The sequence below is a fragment of the Petromyzon marinus genome, chromosome 54 (genome assembly GCF_048934315.1).
Source record: "Petromyzon marinus isolate PM22_M1 ecotype Great Lakes invasive population chromosome 54, UKy_Petmar_22M1.pri1.0, whole genome shotgun sequence".
NCBI lineage: Eukaryota > Metazoa > Chordata > Hyperoartia > Petromyzontiformes > Petromyzontidae > Petromyzon > Petromyzon marinus.
The window spans coordinates 4,774,657-4,798,493 of record NC_133720.1 but is presented as its reverse complement, the minus strand read 5'-3'; the positions used below and the strand labels follow the sequence as shown (position 1 = coordinate 4,798,493).

The 23,837-nt window shown below is 44.2% G+C and overlaps 2 protein-coding genes and 6 non-coding genes across 9 annotated transcripts in view; 4 read left to right on the top strand and 4 right to left on the bottom strand.

Annotated features, from left to right (window-relative positions):
- Positions 1-8,688, bottom strand: part of COX4I1 (cytochrome c oxidase subunit 4I1) — a 293,476-nt gene extending 284,788 nt beyond the window's left edge. Inside the window, exon 1 of the mRNA XM_076052103.1 lies at positions 8,678-8,688. The gene's annotated coding sequence lies outside the window, so the exon portion shown is untranslated. The remainder of the gene's footprint in view (positions 1-8,677) is intronic.
- Positions 1-23,837, top strand: part of NUP88 (nucleoporin 88) — a 153,038-nt gene that overhangs the window by 118,916 nt on the left and 10,285 nt on the right. Inside the window, exons 2-12 of one of the 2 annotated variants that reach the window (XM_076052102.1) lie at positions 8,761-9,060; positions 11,301-11,461; positions 12,107-12,235; positions 13,336-13,425; positions 14,733-14,942; positions 16,200-16,377; positions 17,228-17,363; positions 18,239-18,337; positions 20,782-20,878; positions 21,498-21,602; positions 22,815-22,988. In XM_076052102.1, the coding sequence (XP_075908217.1) occupies positions 8,761-9,060; positions 11,301-11,461; positions 12,107-12,235; positions 13,336-13,425; positions 14,733-14,942; positions 16,200-16,377; positions 17,228-17,363; positions 18,239-18,337; positions 20,782-20,878; positions 21,498-21,602; positions 22,815-22,988 (1,679 nt within the window). Of the gene's footprint in view, positions 1-8,558; positions 9,061-11,300; positions 11,462-12,106; positions 12,236-13,335; positions 13,426-14,732; positions 14,943-16,199; positions 16,378-17,227; positions 17,364-18,238; positions 18,338-20,781; positions 20,879-21,497; positions 21,603-22,814; positions 22,989-23,837 lie in introns of those variants that run through there. The other variant, XM_032974462.2, reaches the window with a different exon arrangement.
- On the bottom strand, positions 454-526 carry TRNAT-AGU (transfer RNA threonine (anticodon AGU)). Its single transcript has one exon. It is a non-coding gene; the product is annotated as a tRNA-Thr (tRNA).
- Positions 655-736, top strand: TRNAS-GCU (transfer RNA serine (anticodon GCU)). The gene has a single exon. It is a non-coding gene; the product is annotated as a tRNA-Ser (tRNA).
- On the bottom strand, positions 1,250-1,322 carry TRNAT-AGU (transfer RNA threonine (anticodon AGU)). The gene has a single exon. It is a non-coding gene; the product is annotated as a tRNA-Thr (tRNA).
- On the top strand, positions 1,451-1,532 carry TRNAS-GCU (transfer RNA serine (anticodon GCU)). The gene has a single exon. It is a non-coding gene; the product is annotated as a tRNA-Ser (tRNA).
- On the bottom strand, positions 2,046-2,118 carry TRNAT-AGU (transfer RNA threonine (anticodon AGU)). The gene has a single exon. It is a non-coding gene; the product is annotated as a tRNA-Thr (tRNA).
- Positions 2,247-2,328, top strand: TRNAS-GCU (transfer RNA serine (anticodon GCU)). Its single transcript has one exon. It is a non-coding gene; the product is annotated as a tRNA-Ser (tRNA).

Sequence of the window (23,837 nt, the reverse complement as noted above, 5' to 3'; positions counted from 1 at the left end):
TCAAACAAATTTAGCAGCTATACGAAATGTGATGATGAGAATTAATACCGCATTAAGTGTGGTCATACGTTTAAATCAGAAGTTATTTGGCTGAATCCTCAAGGTGAAAAACTATAAATCCATCGTTCTCCACATGAATAGTTGCAATCACCTTGTTTACTTCACAAGTATAAACATGGATATTGCATCTGAATTGGAAAATCTCAAAATAGGTCGCATTGGGAAATGAATACATTTATGTTACCAAACAAAACAAATACATACATGATCAATTTCTAGAAATAAATAGCGCACAGGATTTGAACTTGGCACCCATAGGGGCATTTAATGTTGTGATGGAAAAACAAGTCTCCTTAACTTTTCTATAGAAGTCAAACTCAATTACCAGATAGTTACTTGGATTATTAACCCGTGATGCACTCATGCAGAATCATTGCATAAAATATCTCAATGAGGCACCACTGGGATTTGATCCCAGGATCTCCTGTTTACTAGACAGGCGCTTTACCAACTAAGCCATGGCGCCATATACCTGTACGTTATTTCTCAAGTTTCCAATCCTACTGGCAAATTCCTAGAAACTCCGATAAAAATGTTGATGCATTTAAAGAATACATTTATTTTTGACATTAGTTGTAAATCACGGCAACATGTGATAAGGTGGCCGAGTGGTTAAGGCGATGGACTGCTAATCCATTGTGCTCTGCACGCATGGGTTCGAATCCCATCCTTGTCGATTTGCTCTTTTTTGAGTAAAATCTAGAGAAGCCATTTTTATGTCACTGATCGGCGATTATCAAACAAATTTAGCAGCTATACGAAATGTGATGATGAGAAATAATACCGCATTAAGTTTGGTCATACGTTTAAATCAGAAGTTATTTGGCTGAATCCTGAAGGTGAAAAACTATAAATCCATCGTTCTCCACATGAATAGTTGCAATCACCTTGTTTACTTCACAAGTATAAACATGGATATTGCATCTGAATTGGAAAATCTCAAAATAGGTCGCATTGGGAAATGAATACATTTATGTTACCAAACAAAACAAATACATACATGATCAATTTCTAGAAATAAATAGCGCACAGGATTTGAACTTGGCACCCATAGGGGCATTTAATGTTGTGATGGAAAAACAAGTCTCCTTAACTTTTCTATAGAAGTCAAACTCAATTACCAGATAGTTACTTGGATTATTAACCCGTGATGCACTCATGCAGAATCATTGCATAAAATATCTCAATGAGGCACCACTGGGATTTGAACCCAGGATCTCCTGTTTACTAGACAGGCGCTTTACCAACTAAGCCATGGCGCCATATTCCTGTACGTTATTTCTCAAGTTTCCAATCCTACTGGCAAATTCCTAGAAACTCCGATAAAAATGTTGATGCATTTAAAGAATACATTTATTTTTGACATTAGTTGTAAATCACGGCAACATGTGATAAGGTGGCCGAGTGGTTAAGGCGATGGACTGCTAATCCATTGTGCTCTGCACGCATGGGTTCGAATCCCATCCTTGTTGATTTGCTCTTTTTTGAGTAAAATATAGAGAAGCCATTTTTATGTCACTGATCGGCGATTATCAAACAAATTTAGCAGCTATACGAAATGTGATGATGAGAAATAATACCGCATTAAGTTTGGTCATACGTTTAAATCAGAAGTTATTTGGCTGAATCCTGAAGGTGAAAAACTATAAATCCATCGTTCTCCACATGAATAGTTGCAATCACCTTGTTTACTTCACAAGTATAAACATGGATATTGCATCTGAATTGGAAAATCTCAAAATAGGTCGCATTGGGAAATGAATACATTTATGTTACGAAACAAAACAAATACATACATGATCAATTTCTAGAAATAAATAGCGCACAGGATTTGAACTTGGCACCCATAGGGGCATTTAATGTTGTGATGGAAAAACAAGTCTCCTTAACTTTTCTATAGAAGTCAAACTCAATTACCAGATAGTTACTTGGATTATTAACCCGTGATGCACTCATGCAGAATCATTGCATAAAATATCTCGATGAGGCACCACTGGGATTTGAACCCAGGATCTCCTGTTTACGAGACAGGCGCTTTACCAACTAAGCCATGGCGCCATATTCCTGTACGTTATTTCTCAAGTTTCCAATCCTACTGGCAAATTCTTAGAAACTCCGATAAAAATGTTGATGCATTTAAAGAATACATTTATTTTTGGCATTAGTTGTAAATTATGGCAACATGTGATAAGGTGGCCGAGTGGTTAAGGCGATGGACTGCTAATCCATTGTGCTCTGCACGCATGGGTTCCAATCCCATCCTTGTCGATTTGCTCTTTTTTGAGTAAAATCTAGAGAAGCCATTTTTATGTCACTGATCAGCGATTATCAAACAAATTTAGCAGCTATACGAAATGTGATGATGAGAAATGATACCGCATTGAAATTGGTCATACGTTTAAATCAGATGTGAGTTATACTCTTTGGTTCTATTCGGTAAAGTCACGTAGGTAAAAAAATGAAACAACAAAAAATCACGACGTTTCGGCCACAACACAAGCGGCCTTCATCAGGTGAAGGGATCAGGCTGTCTCGAGGACAGCGCTGGACTGGAACACAGCCACGCTCAGACCGCGACCTTTAAGCTGTGTGCGAGGAAACAAGGTGCCTTGACAAATGAATTAGCATAAAAAATTTGCATTTGATTGCCCGACTTAGCATAGAAGTGGTGTACATGCAAGTGCACATGCCGGTTGGCGCGGGGGGGGGTGGAGTTTCCCTATTGATGGTGTGAAAAGGGAATTTAAGAGTTGCGAAAGTTTGGGGTACCACTACTTGAAAAATATACTATACCATTGAAAATTAGTTTAATGTTTGGTTCGATTTAGAACATCTTTCCAATGGTTGCTTAATTTGAAACCATCTTCTCGGTTGAAATTGTGTCTGTGTTTGTAGATCTGAATTGCATCGTGAACAAATCTCTGATAAAAACCCGTGGGTTTGCAAAGAACCTTGGTATCGAAGCTGACAAGGATATCGTCAGGGGACAGTACAACGTCTTTGACCATAGAGACCAATTCGGCTGAGTTAAGTACTGCTGAGGTGATCTTGCCAGTGAAAGGCAGCAAGGTATCTGACAGAAAATGGGCCAGTCTATAGGTAGGGGAGTTGATCGTGGATACGATGGGTCTTAGTGTGGTCTCTTTGTTCACCAAGGTCCCAGTGCCTGATACCATTGAAATAATTGAAAATTTGGTCCAACATGGACTAGACCCCGATACACCTGCACTGGTTAGGCATTGCCTCAACAATACCTACTTTTCTTGGAATGGCTCCTTCTACAGACAAAATGAGGGGACCCCCATGGGATCCCCCTTGTCACCAGTGATAGCCAAGATTTTCATAGAGAAATTTGAATCAGACGCCATCCAGACTTCCACCCTCAGACCTTCCCTGTGGAAGAGATATGTGGATGACGCTTTCGTCAATGGGCCACATGGCCTCCCAGCTCTGAACCTTTTCCTACACCACATCAATTCCAGACATCCCGCCATCAAATTCACCATGGAGGTGGAGAAAGATGGCAAGCTGCCATTCTTGGATGTTCTGTTTGAGAGGAGACCTGATGGCTCATTGGGGCATTCTGTCTACAGGAAACCCACCCATACGGATTCCTACTTGAAGCCTGATTCCCACCGCCACCCATCCCAGCAGAATTCTCTCATCAAAACTTTATACCATAGGGCTCATTGCATTTCGGACCAACACCACCTGACCAGTGAATTAAAACATGTACACCTGGCCCTCAAAAGGAATGGATACTCTGACCGTAACATCCGCCAAGCTGTTTCTCCCTCCATACAGAAACAACCACTTGATACTCCGGTCAAAACCATCACACTACCATATATAGCAGGCGTTACTAAAAGGATTTCCAAAATTCTAAACAAACACAAGATCCAGGTCCGGTTCAATACAGTACACAAAATTCGTGATCTGATCCCATCCGTGAAGGATGTCATTCCTGACTTACAGTACCCCGGGGTTTACAAATTGATTTGTACCTGCGGTGATTGCAATATCGGGGAGACAAAGCGACATGTCTCTGACCGAATTCGCGAGCACAAATCAGATTTGAAACACGGTAAAACGAATTATTCTGCCGTAGCTGATCATTGTTACAACGCTGTGGGTGATCACGATATAATTTTCTCCGATACCAAGGTTCTTTGCAAACCCACGGGTTTTTATCAGAGATTTGTTCACGAGGCAATTCAGATCTACAAGCACAGACACAATTACAACCGAGAAGATGGTTTCAAATTAAGCAACCATTGGAAAGATGTTCTAAATCGAACCAAACATTAAACTAATTTTCAATGGTATAGTATATTTTTCAAGTAGTGGTACCCCAAACTTTCGCAGCTCTTAAATTCCCTTTTCACACCATCAATAGGGAAACTCCACCCCCCCCCCCCGCGCCAACCGGCATGTGCACTTGCATGTACACCACTTCTATGCTAAGTCGGGCAATCAAATGCTAATTTTTTATGCTAATTCCTTTGCCAAGGCACCTTGTTTCCTCGCACACAGCTTAAAGGTCGCGGTCTGAGCGTGGCTGTGGTCCACTCCAGCGCTGTCCTCGAGACAGCCTGATCCCTTCACCTGATGAAGGCCGCTTGTGTTGTGGCCGAAACGTCGTGATTTTTTGTTGTTTTATTTTTTTACCTACGTGACTTTACCGAATAGAACCAAAGAGTATGGATCCTTGCAGTCACGAAAGCTTTAAATCTAGAAAGATGTGAGTTGGCTGAATCCTGAAGGTGAAAACCTATAAATCCATCGTTCTCCACATGAATAGTGTACAATCACCTTGATTACTTCACAAGTATAAATATGGATATTGCATCTGAATTGGAAAATCTCAAAATAGGTCGCTTTGGGAAATGAATACATTTATGTTACCAAACAAAGCAAATACATACATATTATAAATTTCTAAAAATAAAGCACAGGATTTTAACTTGGCACCCATAGGGGCATTTAATGTTGTGATGGAAAAACAAGTATCCTTAACTTTTCTATAGAAGTCAAACTCAATTACCAGATAGTTACTTGGATTATTAACCCGTGATGCACTCATGCAGAATCAGAGCGTAAAATATCTCAATGAGGCACCACTTGAAGTTGAACCCAGGATCTCCTGTTTACTAGACAGGCTGCTTTACCAACTAAGCCATGGCACCATATTCCTGTCTGTTATTTCTAAACCTACTGGCAAATTCATAGAAACTGCAATAAAAAATGTTGATGCATTAAAGAAATGTGATGCCTAGAACGCATATATTTTTGAGATTAGTTATGAATCATGGTAACATGTGATAAGGTGACCGAGTGGTTAATGCTATGGACTGCTAATCTATTGTGCTCTGCACTCATGGGTTTGAATCCCATCCTTGTCGATTCGCTTTTTTCGAGTGAAATCTCTGGAAGCCATTTTATTCAACGGTTTAATTTAATTTATGTCATTGCTCGGCGATAATCAAAGAAATATAGCAGCTACAAGAAATGTGATGCTGAGTAAAAATACTGCATTGTGATTGGTCATACGATTAAATCAGATGTGATTTGGCTGAATCCTGCAGGTGAAAGACTCTTAATCCATCGTTCTCCACATGAATAGTTTGACATCACCTTCTTTGCTTCACACAAAGGGTATTGCATCTTAATTGGGAAATCTAAAAATCCGATCGCATTGGGAAATGCACACATTCATGTTCCAAACAAAACAATCACTTCCATTTTCCATTTCTAAAAATAAATGAAGCACAGGATTTAAATTTGACACCCAAACGAGCATTTAATGCTGTTAATGCAAAACAAATCTCCTATAACTTTAAGTCTCCTCAACTTTTCTATAGAATTCAAACTCCATTACCAGATAGTTACTTTGATCATTAACCCGTGATGCACTCATTCAGAATCATAGCATGAACGTCAAAATGAGGCACCACTAGGATTTTAACCTAGGATTTCCTAGTTTACTAGACAGGCACTTTACCAACTAAGCCATGTTGCCATATGCCTGTATCCTGTTTCTCAATTTCCAATCCGATTAGCTAACTCATAGAAACTACAATTAAACACTGGAGTGCAGGCAGGAAAGCGTTAGCGGTTAGAAAGTGGGTGAGGATTAAGGTTTAGAAGGCAGGAAAGGGTTAGGGTTTATAAGGTAGGCGAGGGTTTGGGTTTAGAAGACTGGTGAGGGTTAGGGTTTACGAAGCAGTTTAGAGGTTTTAGAAAGCAGATGATGGTTAGTGTTTCCAAAAGCACGTGGGGGTTAAGGTTTAGAGGGCAGTTGACGGTTAGGGTTTAGTAAGCGGGTGAGGATTAGGGGTTAGAAGGCAGGTGAGGGTTAGGTTTTAGAAAGCAGTTGAGGGTTAGGGTTTAGAAGGCAGGTGAAGATTTGGGTTTAGAAAGCAAGTGAGGGTTAGGGTTTAGAAAGCAGGTTACTTTTTTAGTTTTTGATCCAGCTGGCCAGGATTGGGGAAATCTTAGGCAACTTTTCACCCAAGAAAATGTAGGGCACAAAGTGAAGACAACATATTGTACTGTATTAGTTTTTACTTAAAATATCACCAATGGTCCTCATACTATCCGAGGCACTCTCAGTGTTTCATTTTAAACACCCCGAGTAACGACTGAACGCCGCGAGGAAAATATTTGCAATTTAAAAGCAGTAACTAATGCCATCGATCTGGGTGAGTACGAAATGTAAAAAAAAAAATTCCATCAGATATATATTTTATTGAAATTGTAATCTTACTGTATAAACAGGTCAGGTCAGGGTTTAGAAGGCAGATGAGGGTTGAGGGTTAAGCCAGGCGAGGCTTTGGGTTTAAAACGTTGGCGTTCGGTGTTACGAAAGCATGCGAGGGCAGAGTTGTAAATGCATGCGAGGACGTGAACATACAAATGTATTTAATGTGGACAGAGCGGAATTCTGCTTTCATCAGCACTATTATATCGTTCCATTGGCATGTAGGCCGTAGGGGGCCTAGTAGGTGTCAAATGCACATCCGTCATGTTTCCACTTTCCTCTGTCTTGTAGTGCCAATACGGTTCAAGTAGTGGCCACATTTTGTCTGGCATCAATCTCTTAGGTCGTCGTAGTCGCATTACTGTAAACCCTTAGGGTTTAATCAAACAAATGTAGCAGCTACAAATGCACAGGGAAGGTCCATGCGGCGTACAGCCGTTTCAATGCGGGCACATTTTTGTTGTCTATTTGTTTGTGTTTATCCCTTGTGATGGGACTTTGTAGGATGAAAGTTGAGATTTATAAGGGGCACGGGGTGACCAATAAGATCTGAATTGGTCTGTAAATGTTCTCTATCTATGAGCAACCTTTTTTTCCTTACTTCTACGTTAGTCTGTTTATATTTGCAGATGAAATCTGCCGTAAATGTGTTTATTGTTGTTGCCTGGAGGTTAAAACCTCGGCTCTGGCAAGCCTGGTCCCGGTGAGCAGGAAGTTGAATCGATCCAGATCTTGCCGATTCCCAACTTAACGATTCCGCGCGACCTTGCATCGATCCTTCTTTGTAAGCGACTCCGAATGAAAGGGGAAGCGATTCCAATTTTGCGATTTTTTATGGAAATGAAAACTCGAATCGATTCCAGTGATGGCTTTACACAAACTTCAAATCTAGATTTTTACAATAATTTGTTTGGCTCTGTCGAGGTGGGCGAGGATGATAACGACATTTGGCCGCATCGTGAGGTGATTTAGCTAAAAAAATACCCGATGCACATGTTTGTTCGTGGGTCGAGTTCGTGATTCAATTAAGATTGTAAAAAATAACAGCACGTTTTTCTTCGTCACTAAATCCTTCAGAAGCTATAACATCGCTATACCAATAACCAATACCCGATCATTCGCCACGAAGTGACTGTGACGACACCACGAGGTCTGTGCCAGGCCAGGTGCACTTTTGAGGCCCACGTGATGAATCGGAAGGCTCGCTGACAGGTCTCGGGACAGACTGCAGGTGCCATGGGTTGACCGATTGAGTTGACCGTCTGCATCATATATACCCCCTACTGTGCCAGGCTAGGTGCAGGAGGTCTCGGGACAGACCCTGCAGGTGCCATGGGTTGACCGACTGAGATGACCAGTAGATGCACCACCAGCTGTACCCCCCTACTGTGCCAGGCTAGGTGCAGGAGGTCTCAGGACAGACCCTGCAGGTACGATGGGTCGGCTGACTCAGATGACCGGTAGATGCACCACCAGCTGTACCAACTTGCTGCATTTTATCCGCCCGGTGCTCCGCTCGTTGTTGTGAGCGTCACTGCTCTGCCCTCCACCACGGTGGAAACACCTAAATAAGCCCGCGCTAAATCTCTATATCCCTTATAGCACGTACACCATCACCAAAACACCAACAACACCTCCATCACCAGCCATGGTGAATCCACTGCTGGATGAAGGCCCCTTCGCAATCACGCAAGAATCGTAGATTTGCGGCGCCTAACATTAAGGATCGAAAACATTCGATTCTACGCGCGTGGATCGATCCACGGCGAACTCCCGGTCTCGTGTTTCCCGCTCGACGTTTGAACGCCTTTGAGTCGCTCCTCTTCTCCATCATCATCATCAATCTCTTCCTCCTCCTCCTCGTCGTCGTCGTCCAAACCTCTTCACGGCCCCTTGCTCGCACAGGGCCCCGCCGAAAGATGTCGCTGCTCTCCTCGCAGGGGTTGCGGGATCTGTTCTCGCGGCTCGGCGAGGGCGCCTCCGCCTCTCCCGAGCCGGAGAAGGCCGCAGCAGCAGCCGCCGCAGCCGCAGCCGCCGGCTCAGCGGCCGGCGCGGGAGCCGCCGGGACCCCCCCAGGGAGACCCCAACGGGGGACGGCGGCGGCGGCAGCGGCGGCAGCGGCGGCGAGCCGGGAGTTGCTGTTCTCCTTGGGGGACCACGTGTACGCCTGGGACGAGCGCGCCGCCGCGCTACTCCGCGCCGAGAGCGGACGGCGCCGCGGGGACGAGGGTGGACTTGAGGTGCACCGCGTTACCACCCCCCCACCCCCCTCGAGACTCCGTTACCCCCCCTCCGTTACCCCCCCCCCTCCGTTACCCCCCCCCCCTCCGTTACCCCCCCCCCCCCGTTACCCCCCCCCGTTACCGCCACCCCACTCTATTACCACCCCCCCGCCACCCCCCATTACCCCCTCTCCATCCCATTACCCCCTCTCCACCCCATTACCCCCTCTCAACCCCATTACCCCCTCTCAACCCCATTACCCCCTCTCCACCCCATTACCCCCTCTCCACCCCATTACCCCCTCTCAACCCCATTACCCCCTCTCCACCCCATTACCCCCTCTCCACCCCATTACCCCCTCTCAACCCCATTACTCCCTCTCCACCCCATTACCCCCTCGCCACCCCATTACCCCCTCTCCATCCCATTACCCCCATCCCCCCATTCTTACAAAGCACAGCCGTGCCCGCCAGCTCGAACCTGCCCCATACACCTGCCGACTCTGACGTTGACTCTCTTAAGCCCAAACCAATCCCGAACGCTGTCCCTGTAACCCTACTGTGTCACGGTGGCGAGATGTTAACTACCTCGCCTGGTATGCCGAAGGTCGTGGGTTAAATCCCGACCCTGACGCCTGCTGTATATATTTTGGGTTTGTGTGTCCCTCTCTCTCCCCGTGGTCGCGTGGATTTGTCTCCGGGTCCTTCGGTTTTTCCCTCCATTTAGAATCGACATGCCTTGAGAGTATTTGGCTGCTATAAATTTCTACACGTTAAATCACTTGGTTGAGCTATCATTTGTGGCCAGTTGCTTCTGAAAAAGCGCTGTATAGCTCAGTAGGCCTTACTTGGTAAAATAAAATACTTTATAGTAAAACTGCCACCTCTATCCCCTGTCCCACACCACAACCAAAACTGCTGAAGTACTGCTGAAAAAAACTGCTGAAAACTTCAGCAGTTTTTTTCTTGCTGTGGTTGTCCCACCTGATGACGATTGCTTGTGTTGCGATCGAAACGTCGTCATCTATTATTTTTCTACCTACGTGACTTTACCGAAAGAACCAAAGAGTATGTATGTGACCCTGTTCCCAACCACCACATCCATAACTCAATGCCATTGCTAACCACAAGCTGGTCCTGAGCAGGGGCAGAGCCATAGGGGGGGCTGGGGGGGGGGCTTAGCCCCCCCTGAAATTTTGGGAAAGTCGGTAATTTGGATCACCGGATATCCGGCTGCTGCAAAATGCTGCAGGCTGTCACCTTGTGCTGCCCTGCAGGCTGCCACCTTGTGCTGCCCTGCAGGCTGCCACCTTGTGCTGCCCTGCAGGCTGCCACCTCGTGCTGCCCTGCAGGCTGCCACCTCGTGCTGCCCTGCAGGCTGCCACCTTGTGCTGCCACCTTGTGCTGCTTGAGCGGCAGCCTTTCGAACTTATCGAACTTATTAGCCACATCAGCGGCTCCGACCTATTAATAAACTCCGCGTTCAAATCCAATCAAATTTGTTTTATACATTTGTGGCGCCCATTGGAAAACATACTCTGGATATCTCAGAATATTGAAGTCAGCCCCCCCAAAGTCAAAATACTGGCTCCGCCCCTGGTCCTGTGCACCAAACATCCGCTAACCCCTTGCTCTGTCGCTTATCCCCACTCAAACTATCCCTAACCTCAACACTCCCTTTACTAACCCTGGCTCTAACCATTTAAAAAAATACTGGTTAAACATGTGTTGCCATATCCAGCAGCGTGTTTAGGCTTGCATCGCCTTACCTTTTGACCTTTAATCCCTGTACAACCCAAGCTACAGCATTTCACTGCACTACAAGACATCTGGCTCATGTAATCAACACAACCCGTGATATGTAACACCTATGGCGATTTTTTAAATGTAAGAATTTTCCATGCGCTTACAGACACTCTTTGTGTATCTAATGTGGACATCACAGTTGATTTATTATAAGCCTTCATTTCATGGGTGATATTATCGTACTGGAATATAGCTCTTTGAAAGCAAGCCTCAGTTGCCTCACGCGCGATGACATTTCCAAATTGCATACCTGTAAGTTGGTCAGGTGTTGCCGGTTACAGCAAATGGGTTATGGACCAATCAATGACGACCATTGAATGATTTTACACACAGCCTACAGCCGCATGAGAGGCCTACCGCTTAAAAATGACCTGCAAACAACTATCCATCGCTGCGCACGCGACTGGAGCCTCGCCGCTGCACGTTGACCTTTCCTCGTTTGTGGGCCCCAGACGCTGCTGTGCTTGGACCCGCCGTCGTTCCGCGTGCAGCGAGTGCTGCCCTCGCCTTCTGCCACCTCGCTGGTCGCCCTGGTGGGTTCACGTGGCCTCGTCGTCATGCACCTGCCTCCGTACCCGCAAGCCGGCACGAAAGACTCGTGCACAAACTGCAGGTGTGGTTTTAAAGTCGCGCGCTTAGATTGAATAATATTTATGCTGTTTTACGATTGACTAACTGTTTCAAATTGTTTTCGATCTCACGCTGCCCATTTTTGTACTGCAGCGATTAGTAAATGTGAATAATATATTAATCCAGCTATAAATCGTCAAGACCAAGTGTATACTCTCTTCTGCATGCTGTTAGTTTTGCTATGTAGAATGCCCACTAGAATAGGGACAGGCCAGGTTGACTTGCTGTGATGTTTCACGAGTTGGCATATGTTAGCTGAAAGGGCTTGACCCTTAAAGCTGCAGACAGCAGTGTGAGTTTGTGTGTGGGGAGCGGTAGTTGGTTAGCACGCTGTGCTACGAACCCGACGACCAGAGTTCTATTTCCGCTCACGGCCAACACCAGTGACAATTATCTGAACCGGTCCTGGACCTCCCCTAAGGTCGACTAGTTCTCAAATTAGTATTTGGAGAGGTGTGTAAAATACTGCCACTGGGGAGACAAAGGCGGTCGGGCGTGGTCCTGGCCACCCACCCCACTCGTGCCATGCCGGCCTTCATAGGTGCTGGCTTACAGCATTTTCCCCAACAGTCTCTTCAAGCTACACGGGCGGATATTTGTCTTTGTGCTAACACAATTGTGTGTTTAGGGTAACGGTAGTGGCGGAGCGCCTGTTCACCAGCCGCTCGTCGCTGCGCCTGCTCGATTTAAGCTGGTTCCCTGAGGAGGGCGGGACTGAGCCACATGTCGTGCTGCTCACTTCGGACAACATGATGCGGTAAACGCTGGAACACCCGTAGTTAACTACAGCAATGATGATGATTTGTTTTCGATATACAGTAAAACCTTGGATTGCGAGTAACTTGGTCTGCGAGTGTTTTGCAAGACGAGCAAAATTTTACAATAAATATTAATTTGATAAACGAGCGAGGTCTTGCAATGCGAGTAGTGTACGTATACGCTTTGTCTGCCGAGCGTCACGTGATCACAACTGATATACGAGTGCTTTGATATATGAGTGCTTTGGATTACAAACACGAATTATGCTCGCAATCCAAGGTTTTACTATAACACCCAACACACCGAGATGTCTCGCAACGCTTGACGTCACGGTTAAAAGGGCACTCCTAGTGACAGCTGTCCCTGTGCAGCACGTGGTGTCTCAGCATGTGGCTTGCAAACGGCCATTAGTCTGACAGCATGGGTCAATCATTACTGTGTATAATCCAAATTGAACAATGTAGTCGCACATCGAAATATACCGATGTGAATGTGCATGTTCACACATTTGTGAATGTGCATGTACAACAGAGAAATGCACAGAATAATAGATTTGTTTGACTGTTAAAATAAATGTAGTCCCATCAGCTTATCGGCTTTCTCTCAATGTTTTCCAGCAGAATTTGTTTAAAGAGGGAATATGGACAAGTTTTCATTGTTTTCAGTTGTGGTTTCAGAGACGAATAATATGACTTCAGAAAACTTTTTACCGCCGGGTAAAATGTGGCACTGTTTGGAAACTGATTAAAATAATTTAACATGTATGCAGCTTGTCACCACTGTACGGTCCTTCCTTCAGAATCAGTGGAAAAACATTGACTCGCCATCATATGTGCATGGGCAATAATACGCTTGTCACTGTACATGACAAGCATAAGTGTGATCATGGTCACTTGCACTGATTCATGTGCACTTATGGAAGCAAAAGTTAATCGCACCATATTGAATTTGTAATAAAAAACAACGTTGTCACACTCGCTTATAAACTGGTATGTGTGTGTATTTACGTAGCCAATTTTTGGCGTTGATATTAACGCCATATGCCTTGCGCTGTGTGAATTGCAAGTAATGCTGCTTTCTGTGGCGTGTTGTCACCAGGATATATGCCGTTGCTGACCCCCATACCGCAGTGAAGGTGTTTTCGCTCACACCGGACCTAGAGGACTCCCCGAGTTTGCCACAATCACGGTAATGCATTATCCAGTCATAGCAAATGCAGTTGTATTGCCTGAAACTGGCTTGCTTTATTAAAAACATGAACGTAAAGGGAAAAATCGTATACCGAAAAATATTTTCCCATAAGGTCTCATTATATAACCTAAGATGTGTTCCTAAGAAAAGTATTTCTGACCTCAAACCTACTAAAATGACACTTAACATATTCACCTACATTGCCGCATGCATCTAGCTGTCCACTCATTGAGGACGTCAGTCGTACGGACACCTAGATGGTGTATCATTAACATTCAAGTGACCGTGACGTACCCAGACAGACAACGCCCATAACGCCAAAGTTTAGCGTTGATTGGTTCATCTAGATATGAATTAATTGGGAGTGAGCTTCGGATATTCAGTGTTAGGGACGAGAGTCGGGCTGACGATTCAATGCCAGGGGCGAGCATTGGGCGTGAATGCGCGATGCAGGAAGAGTAATGGAGACGGGGGTTTTGTGTCGACGTGAAATAAAAAATAATAAAGATTGTACACACACACCAGAAATTGAGCGCGACTCGGCATCCTTAATTACAATATCAATGGCGAAAATCGTGTAGAATTAGTTAAACAGAGAGGGAGCGGGGTGATAATTTCAGACCCAGTAACGCAAAGCCTATTGTTACCATGAGGTCTATTATTTGTGGAGGCGGTTTTGCAGAACACGACATTTTCCAGGAATGTAACCCCTGCGTTCGATGAGGTATTGCTTTAGTTTGAACTACGTGGTTTTTAAACAAGTGGCGAGTCTATGAAACGCGGCGACCAGGCAAACAGCCTGGAACAGTGTAAAATGCATGCACGGACGAACGACAATGTGCATATATTATGGGTGTTTAGATTTTTCCCACCTAAGAAATGTAAATTAGAATTTTAACAAACGTAAAAAAGAAACAAGCAGGACGTAAACAGAAAAAGTGTTGTTTTATAATGAACGCAACAACGAATAATCGTTAATTGAATTCACATATTTCGAGGCACACCTGTGGATACAGTGTGTGCGTACATTGTGAGCATCATGAAGTGCGTGCAGAATAACAGTATACAAACGTGCGAAATAACCAAAAACATGCATCATTTTCATACACTGGAAATGTTTCCATTTGCACATTTGTTTTGGGTAGATGTGTTTGTATTCGACCAAATCAACCATAAATGCAGCCCCTCCAACTGGGCATTGCTACGCTGCTGTTCGCATTGCTCGCATAACTGCAGGTATTAATTTTTTCACTGTGCATTTTTTTAAAAGTGTTTTATGCCTGCTCTCTGTGTTGCATTGACAGGTCTTCCTTTGCGTGCGCTCTGGGTGAGCGAGCCGTGGCGTTTGACTTTGGCCTAGCCCGACCCAAGCAAAACGAAGTGCCTCTTGTGCCTGGCGTGCCCACCATGAGCAACGCGCGCACATCCAGAATTGCTCCTCCGGAAGAGACCGTGTTTCCCATTTATGTCTTGTACGAAACTGGAGAGACGTACGTCGTTCACACGTGCTTGAGGTGAGAGAAGCGTACTTTGTGGTGGACACTCTCTGTGAAATGCTGGACATCATCTGTTTAAAAAAAGCTTGGGAGATTATCGGATTTCTCCAGGATTAATAAATATTCTGACGATTCAGGTATGAGTGGATGGCACATCTACACTTTCCCTCTGACGTACGCGAGCAAGCTTAACAACAATGACAACAACTTGCATTTGTAATGGCACTGTAGTTTAACAAACATCCCAGAGCCCAGAATTATGAAGGAGGAAAACTGTTGGAAATTGCAGGAATTGACCAAGGGAAGGAGTGATTAAAGTTTACTTTATTTAACCAGGTAACAACACAAGACACCAGTGGTCTCATTTTTAAAGGTGGCCTGGGTGGGGCATTAGGCGGACAGTAGAGGGTGCTGATTGCTGTTTTCAGTTCAAATGTGCTTAATTTGCAGGTCATTTCTAATTTGGAAATGTTGATGCCGGCATACAGGTCATCTAACAAAAAATATTTTAGTTCCCAGACACAAGAACTGAAAGCATTTTGATTGTCTGCTGAAGCTCAGCGAATACATGTCTCAACTGATAGGGAGTTGCGTAGTCTTGGTCCTTTTTCTGAGAAGACATTAACCCCAGTCCATTGAGATGTTTTTATTGTGACCCGTATAAGTACATAACTATTCAACAGTGTTTTTTTATTTTACAAGGTAAGGCCCATCCACTAAGCTATATAGCCCTTTTTCATAAGTGTCACGAATAATAGCCCAATCAAGTGGCTTATCATATGGAAATTTATAGCAGCCAAATACTCTAAACGTACGTTTCTAAATGTATCCAGAGGATCTCAAGATTGTGCGTTGGAACTTATAGTATCAGGTGATAATTGAGTTAGGAGGTACTCGAGTCATTTACGGATTTGTAATTACAATATGTCCTTGTTTAACGTGGTAGATGCGTTCCGATGACGTACGCATGCGTCACCGGAACAAAAACAAAATTACTTTACCGGTATTGATGCTTCCAAAAGGCCATGCGGGAGGGCGTGTGCCACAGTTTGGTGCGAGCTATCGTAGAGTGCGGTAGTGACACTACAGTTCCCTGCAGTGAGTACAACGTCTTTATAAAAAAAAAACGGCACTATGCCTCTTTAAATAAAATTGACGCGAACCGCTTGTGCGTTTCTGAGATTCAGCGGTGAACGGGACACCCGCAACCCTGCAACATGCAGATGTCTCGGAATGGGAAAAGGGTTAACGCAACCTTTGTTTTTTCCTCCCCAGTGGCAAGTCCCGGACGGGCGATCGAGTTTTGGGGCCCCTGCCGATGCACCCCGCGGCAGAAGACAACTACGGATACGGAGCGTGCTCGCTGTTGTGTTTACGCAACTCCCCTTCCGTGCTCGTCATCGCCACCGAGACGGGGACCGTGTACCACTGCTTGCTGCTCGAAGAGGCTCAGGCACGTGGGTGTTTGGTGTGTGGCATTTCAGGCGGTTGCTTGAAGCGATGAGTGTGACCAGTTCGCCCTGTGCGTGTTCCATCTCGTGAGATATCAGACGTCCAAAGAAGTGTTTGGATGGGGCGAAGCAGCGTGCATAAAACGTGTGTTTTCCGCTGCCTGCGGGAGAGTGGGGCTATGTTTTCGGTAGCCGATGGAAAGTGTGCAGCGAATTACATTTTAATGTACTACGTTCTTTGCTCCCTGTCTTCACTAACCTGCACTGACCGGCGTTGTCAAGTTTGGTCAAATTAACTTTATGGTGGTACCCCGGAGTACCATAGTACCCCGGCTCTCGCATAATGTCCGTGATGCAGTCATTTTTAGTCTGTCGATGGTCGGCGATGCGGCAATCGACTCGTCTCGACGAGCTGTACACGATGCACCACCACGGTGCGTACGAGCGTTCAGGGTTTCGGCACAATCGTCCTCGGTGCGTTTCAACATCGCGGAGTGTGGCACTGATTTCGGATTGATTGGTACCCCAGTCGCGGAGTTATAAGTACACCCCTGGAAAGAATAGTGTCCCAGAAATAAAATATTGAATTGCCTAGGCCATTTAGTATTTTTTGGTACCCCGGGGTACCGCCAGAAGGATCAAATAACCCCTACGACCCACACAGTATTTGGAGGCAGGGCTTTACATGAAATTATTGCATTGGATTGTGCCTAAAATTGCCTTTTTTATGATAACATTTATTGTTGGGATGGTTTATAGAACACGTTAATTATTTAGTTTTTTAGAGAAGTAGTTGTGATGATAATGGTGGCGTTGTTTGAAACGTTGACGTGTGCACGCACTCCCGCGCAGACGGAGGACGGCCTCCCGTACACGCTGTTTGTGTTTGACGCCGTGGAGCTGGAGCTGTCCCTGAATCTACCTTCGAGCAGTGAGTTGGAGGAGCAGACGTTGGCAGACTTCACGTGCCCCATCAGGCTTAGTCGAGGTGAGCTTTCGTGCGTGGCCCGTACGCCCTACATCCCTTGTGAAATAACAAAAAAATCTAAGTATTCCTCCGATTCGCACCGTTGGGTACGTACGGTGCAAAAGAAGTTCAACGTACATGCGTGTATATATATATAACACTGGCCTTTTCATGAACAAATATTTAATAGGTGACATTTTGGGCAGTGACTCTTCTTCAAAGCTTGTGTTGTGTTTGTTGTTATTTGTGCTTGTAAACCACTGCCAACGCAGCGCCACTATATGTAATGTGTTTTAAAATAGCTATTGCTTTGACGAGACAGGTGATGTTAGGTGGTTTGTGTTTATAATTGTTATCTGAAGTTCTGATGCTCTCCACAAAGTTTATCCGCATTTTGACCATATGTTGTGTGAATTGATTATACTGTCATTTTTCATTATTTTAGAATTCTAACACATTTGTTAATATATTTACAGGTTTTTAAAATTACATTTTTGGTGTATTTTTATATTTATTGATAACAAATATATTTATTTAATGGTGTTAAAGTTAACATAAAAAACTAGTCACTTGCCCTTGTGTTGATCATTACACACTCAATTTATTTTTTTTGTTCTAAACAGATTTTGGCAAGTCATCACCACATGGACATTATTAAAATTTGTATCGTATGCCAAAGAAGCTGTGTTGAATGCGAATGGAGTTTTGACACTATTCACAAAGTTTAACCCTGTTTTAACTGCTTTTGGTGTTTAGTTTATTGTCCTTTCCCCGCACCTCCAATTAGCATGGTTGGCTACGCACGGTGTGAAGGAAGTTTGACGAATGTACATATGTTGTACTGATTGATTATACTGTCATTTTCCATTATTTTACATTATTGTTTGTGTCCCCAGACCCGCTGTGTGACATGCGGTACCACTGCACGCATGAAGCCGGTGTGCACAGCATAGCCATCACGTGGCTGCCTTCCATCCAGACGTTCGTCGGCAGTCGTGAGTCGCATGCACAGCGGTGCACGAACCTCACTCGCTCACCTACGCACCTTTTTTTCCAGTGCAGCTCCCAAGCTTTGGAACACTTTGCCTTTGCTAATAAGACAATTGGAATCGTTGGTTATATTTAAGTCCTGTCTTAAAAACACACCTCTTTGAACTGGCCTTTAGTTCTAGTTCTGGCCGTTTGCCCAGCTGTTTCTGTTTATTTCCTGCGTTTCATACGGGACGCATTGGGATCTATGGATGAAATGTGCTTTGCAAGTGTATATTTGAATTATTTTCCAGCATGTATTTTGATTCCTACACAATTACAGTGTGCTTGCTGCCTGTACATATATACTAGACATGTTAATGCTGATCTATAATGTATGTTACATTTGCCTCTCATAAAAGTGAATAATTTTTCACAATATTCTTAGTCATCTCATAGACCAGTCTCAAAAAAAGTTTCAAGCTAAATAAGTTTTTCGGCTTGCGGTCCCAGTTCAGACAAGCAGTGATACCGAATGCATAGCCAGAAATTTCCGCTAGGTGGCGATAACCGACTCGTTTGAGTGGCACAGGTGAATGAAACAAAGGGATAGAAGTAACAATATTGAGCAAGTCTGGCCGTTGAAGTTAGGTGGCAGCCTGAATGCAGAGAAGGGAGGATTTTGCCAGCACTTGCATATATGGTGCTCGAGTGATGCTCATTCAATGTCAGGTGGCATCTGGGCCCCCACACCGCTGGTGATGCCTCCGCTTGATCCGAAACTTCGCAGTCTCACATTGAATAAAAATTTTAAAACCTCGTCTAGATTTTTCTAGATTCTCTAAGAGTTTATTGCATCTCGGATGAAGTCCGCAAGGGGTGTGTCGGTCCAGCGATACCTCGCCTAACGCGGGGGTTACATTCTTGGAAAATACCATATTGGGCAAAACCGCGTTTCGACAAATAATATACCTTATGGGAAAATACGGTTGCATTCCTGGGCCCGAAAAGATCACCGCCTCCGGCTTTTTTTTTAACTGATTCTACATGGTTTTTCCCCCACTTGGTATCACATAAAAAAAGTCACATAATACATGTGAATAGAATATAATAAAATATATTAAAACATCGAATTAATTTTTTTTGTTGTTTTAAACATTTATAATGAAGATGATGTTGGTGGGTGTGTCTGAGTGTGACTTATTCTGAAAATGTTAACAATTTATTTTAACTAAGGCAGTTTCCACACATCTTAAAGTAGCCAATAACATTACATTACCACTTGATACGTGTTGCCAAGCAACCTCTACTCATAATGAAGCCACCAATGAGTGTATGATACCCATGTAATATAATGCCTACATGCCATCAACAACTACCCTACGATATTTCGAAAATAAATATCAAAAGTCGTCCTAGTCAAGTGTAGGCGGAGTGTTGGTGACGTGGAGTCAGTGGTGGAAGCTCCTTATGTTTATGGCAAGAGACATTTTTCTCTGGATCCCATTGTATTGTTTTAGTTATTTTCTTCCCTTTTATGTTTGATATTAATCTGTATGAGATGCTGCATTAGAACACTGTGCTACACAATATCGCCTGATGTGTTGATGTTAACATGATGCATGTTTGTAGCATATTTCTAATTCGTAAAGAGAGGGCAACAAAACAGGTGTTAAGGTGTTAAAACACAAAACTCAAACCTTTTTCAAGGAATCATGTCTGCATTAACCACAATGCTTGTGGTCAGAATGCAAACAAAAAGCATACTCTGATAATATGATGCATTGTCCTTGAAACTGATTGGTCCACACCAGAGACAGCTTTCTTTTGAGCCTCGTCTCAAACGGTGTTAGACCAGAGGATGCCAAAAGACGTACGAAAAAAGGGGAAACACCTATTGTCATATTTTGTTACTGGCAAAGGAGGTCCCATGATGAGAGGGCTGCATTTACCATGTATTGTTTAAGTGGGTTCGAGTGTATTCCGAACAGCATGGAAGGTGCCAGATGTTTAACAGATAATGTGTCGGGAATGAAGTTGCCCTTTTGTCGAATTAAGGGAACCTGAGTCGTCTTACATGTATTGTCATCAGTATGACATAAGTATTGCAACAGGTTATAGCTTGTACACAGCGGGTGGTAGACGTAACTCTAAATACCAAATTGAGTCTGGAGTTAGATGATTGAATTATTGCAGGTGACCTTGGTGCTGAGTGCGTGCGCTACTTTACCGCTGTGCGGTTGCCGGTGGATAACACATGTCTGGGTTGCGCGATGACGCATACGGTGGTGAATTTAACCGTGTGCATAGTATCTGTGTATGTGTATACGGTACCGTGCAGTGGTCCCCCCTGGCTGTTAAGTGTGTTCGTGGTGTGGACCTGCAATGCGGCGATTTGTGTTGCACGTTTTTTGGGTGTGCTGAGAAGTGGGGTTGATTTGTGTTGTATGTTTCTTCGCGTGCTGAGCAGCGGGCGAGGAGAAATCCGAGGATGAGCTCACGACGCTGGCGGACGATCACCCCTCTGTAGTTGAGCATGTGCTGTGCACCCGGCCATCGGCAAACATGTATGTACTTTGTCTTCAGTGTTCCTAGCAACATAACTGCCTACATATTTTTAATACAAACAATACAATGCAAATATAGTTAGCGCAGTCGTCATCCACGTTTTGCGGTGTTGTGTACATTCTCACAATTAATTTGCATCAGTAATATCAATCAAATGACTTCCCTCCACTCCCTGATTATTTAGTTGTCTCGACCGTGGCCCTTGCCCAATACTTTACATTGATAGTAAGGTTAAGGGGTCTTAATTAGAGGCCCTAGGTCAGTCTGCCTGGTCCCTTGACATCTTATTTAATGGGAGGCACCCATTTCAATTCATTGTTGGGGTCAGGTGTCATGATTTAATACAAGGACCATCTTTTTTTGCTTTGTCTGTGCAGTATCTCATTTGTTCAGGCCAGGGTGATTTCATACACCTTTAATTAATGAAATAAATACCATACCTATTCAATACCACACTTATTTAAGTGTCACACTAATCCTCTTAAAATATATTTTCTGAATCGTCACCTTTGGAGAAATGTGTATAAATTACAAGAAATATGCTCAAATAATTTCAATGCATTATAACCTGCATGTGTGCTGTCGGAATGTCTGATGTGTATCTGCTCTCATGTGAAGGCATGGCCCTGCAGTTCAAGGAGTGTGCATTGTACGTGACTTATCTATGGGAGCAGTCATCCTTTGCCTTACTTCCAATTACGAAGTCGTCACAAGACCGCTGCTGTAAGCCCAACAAGTTTATGAGTCATGTGTACTAATGAGGATGCTTAGTATTTTTAAATATATAATTGTTCATGGAAATTGCATTTCACAATCTCTGAGGAAGCACAGATATGCTGGATGGTAGCAGCCAGGTGACAAGCTGGCGTCGGCAAATATCCAAGTTCTGCAGTCCTCTATATATTAAGGTGTTTCAAACAATGAGTGTTTATGCATGTGAGAAGAAACCACAGCACCTAGAGAAAAATCTACGTGTGCGAGGGGGCAACACTGTATCCTCTGTAGATGGAAGAAAGGAAATCAGGCTGCAGTTTGCTGTACTGACTTCTTCCAGGGTATGACACCTTGGTTCCCACGGAAAGGGAATTTTTGGCTATGCTGTGATCCACCAACCCTTGCCTCCACAGTAGTGAATTACAGGCGTGCGCCACCACCACCACTCAGCTAAACTATGTAATGTTCATAAATACGGAAAATCTCAAACATCACATGTCTGCACAAAAACATTCACTCCTTTAGAACTGCTTATTGTGTTGATTGTCCTTCCTCCGTACCTCCAATTAGCACAGTTGGCTACGTATGGTGCGAAAGAAGTTCTACATACATACAAACGTGTACACGATTCGGTTAATTTATCGTGAGTGCAAGAATGTATATGACTAAATTAATTGAATAATCATTACATTTCTGCTATGCTGTTAGCAACAGACAACATTTATGGCTAAAAGGATGACTGATAATAGGGGTTCAGCTGCATTCACATGGGTTTTAGCTGCATTCGCACCTCCGAATAGCACTGTTATCTACGTACGATACGAAATAAGTTCAACATACATACAATATATTTAAGGCCACGGTGTGATTGCCGAGTGTTTTGAGTTGCTTATAACATGGGTGTGTTTTTGGAGGTCCATTGCAAAATGGCAGGTGAGGCTGCCACGGAGCTTGAGGATTGACGCAAACCGTGTCCCACCTGCAAGCTGTGACCCTCTTGCAAATCACGTGGTCTCCACAGCCCAGTGTTTGTACGCACAGCGGAGGACTGCCACAAAACTGAGCTTTGCAGTCGTGGCCAATCTACTTCGCACTCTTAATTTCATGATTCATAGCAGGGAATGGATTACGGTAGTTCTATTGTGCAGGCGTTGGCTTCTTTGTTTTCCCATTGTTGTCTTTAAAGAGGGCAATGTTTTTGCTGTGTTCTGTGGTGTGCAGTATGTTCACCTGGCAGCCCTCTGCACTGCTCATTGATCAAGCGTCCACGAGTCATAATGGTGACGAGGCAGAGGGCTCGAGCGTGAGGGTGGCGTCGCATTCGTTTCGGGAGGAATCGCTGGAGCAGCGCATCCATAGCATTCTACAGCGAGACACGAGAAATCCCATACTTAGGTGTGACGTGTTCGTGTGTGTAACGTTTAGCGCACTGCGCTATGAGCCCGGCGACCTGAGTTCGATTCCCGTTCATGACCAACACCAGTGACGAATACCTGAACTGGTGCTGGGACTCCCCTTGGTCGACTTGGCCTCAAATGAATACCTGGTGCGGCGTGTAAACGTCAGCACTGAGCAGACAAAGGCTGCTGGGCGTGGTGTGGGCCACCCACCCTCCTGTGTGCCATGCCGGCCTTCATAGGTGCTCGCTAACAGCACCTGCCCTCCCAGTCTTTTACAGGGTATATATACAGGGTAAACTTTTCTTTGTACTGGATTGCATGAAATAATAGACAAATGTCTGTCCCACCACATAAGTTTAAACTAACATTTTAGTCATATCAGCCTCAATGTTTGTTCATGGAGGGCTGTTGCAAATAACACCAGGCAACTCAACAGAATTTATTGAACAGGTCACACTGCCATTGAGACTCATAAAATCAAAAGTGGTCAGGGTTTGCTGTTTAAACAAATGGCTGCATGAAATATTCTGCAGGTGCAAAGGTTTATGGGCAAAATGTTTTACGTTTTTGTTAAGTTGTGGGACATAACCCATGTCGAGCTTGTCGATGTGATCTTGAGTGTGATGTTTTGCTCTATGTTCAGGAGCTCTACAGGCACTTAAATTCAGTCCTAAAAAAGCTTCCAGCACATGGAACAAAACATCAGACATCATGCCAAACAACACGCGGTACAATCTGAAAACACATCGAGAGAACTGTCTAGCACAAAAGTGAAAACCTACAAATTAGTAACACTCCGGTCTGCGTATTAATTAAACTAAAATAACGAATGGTCGTAAGTGAC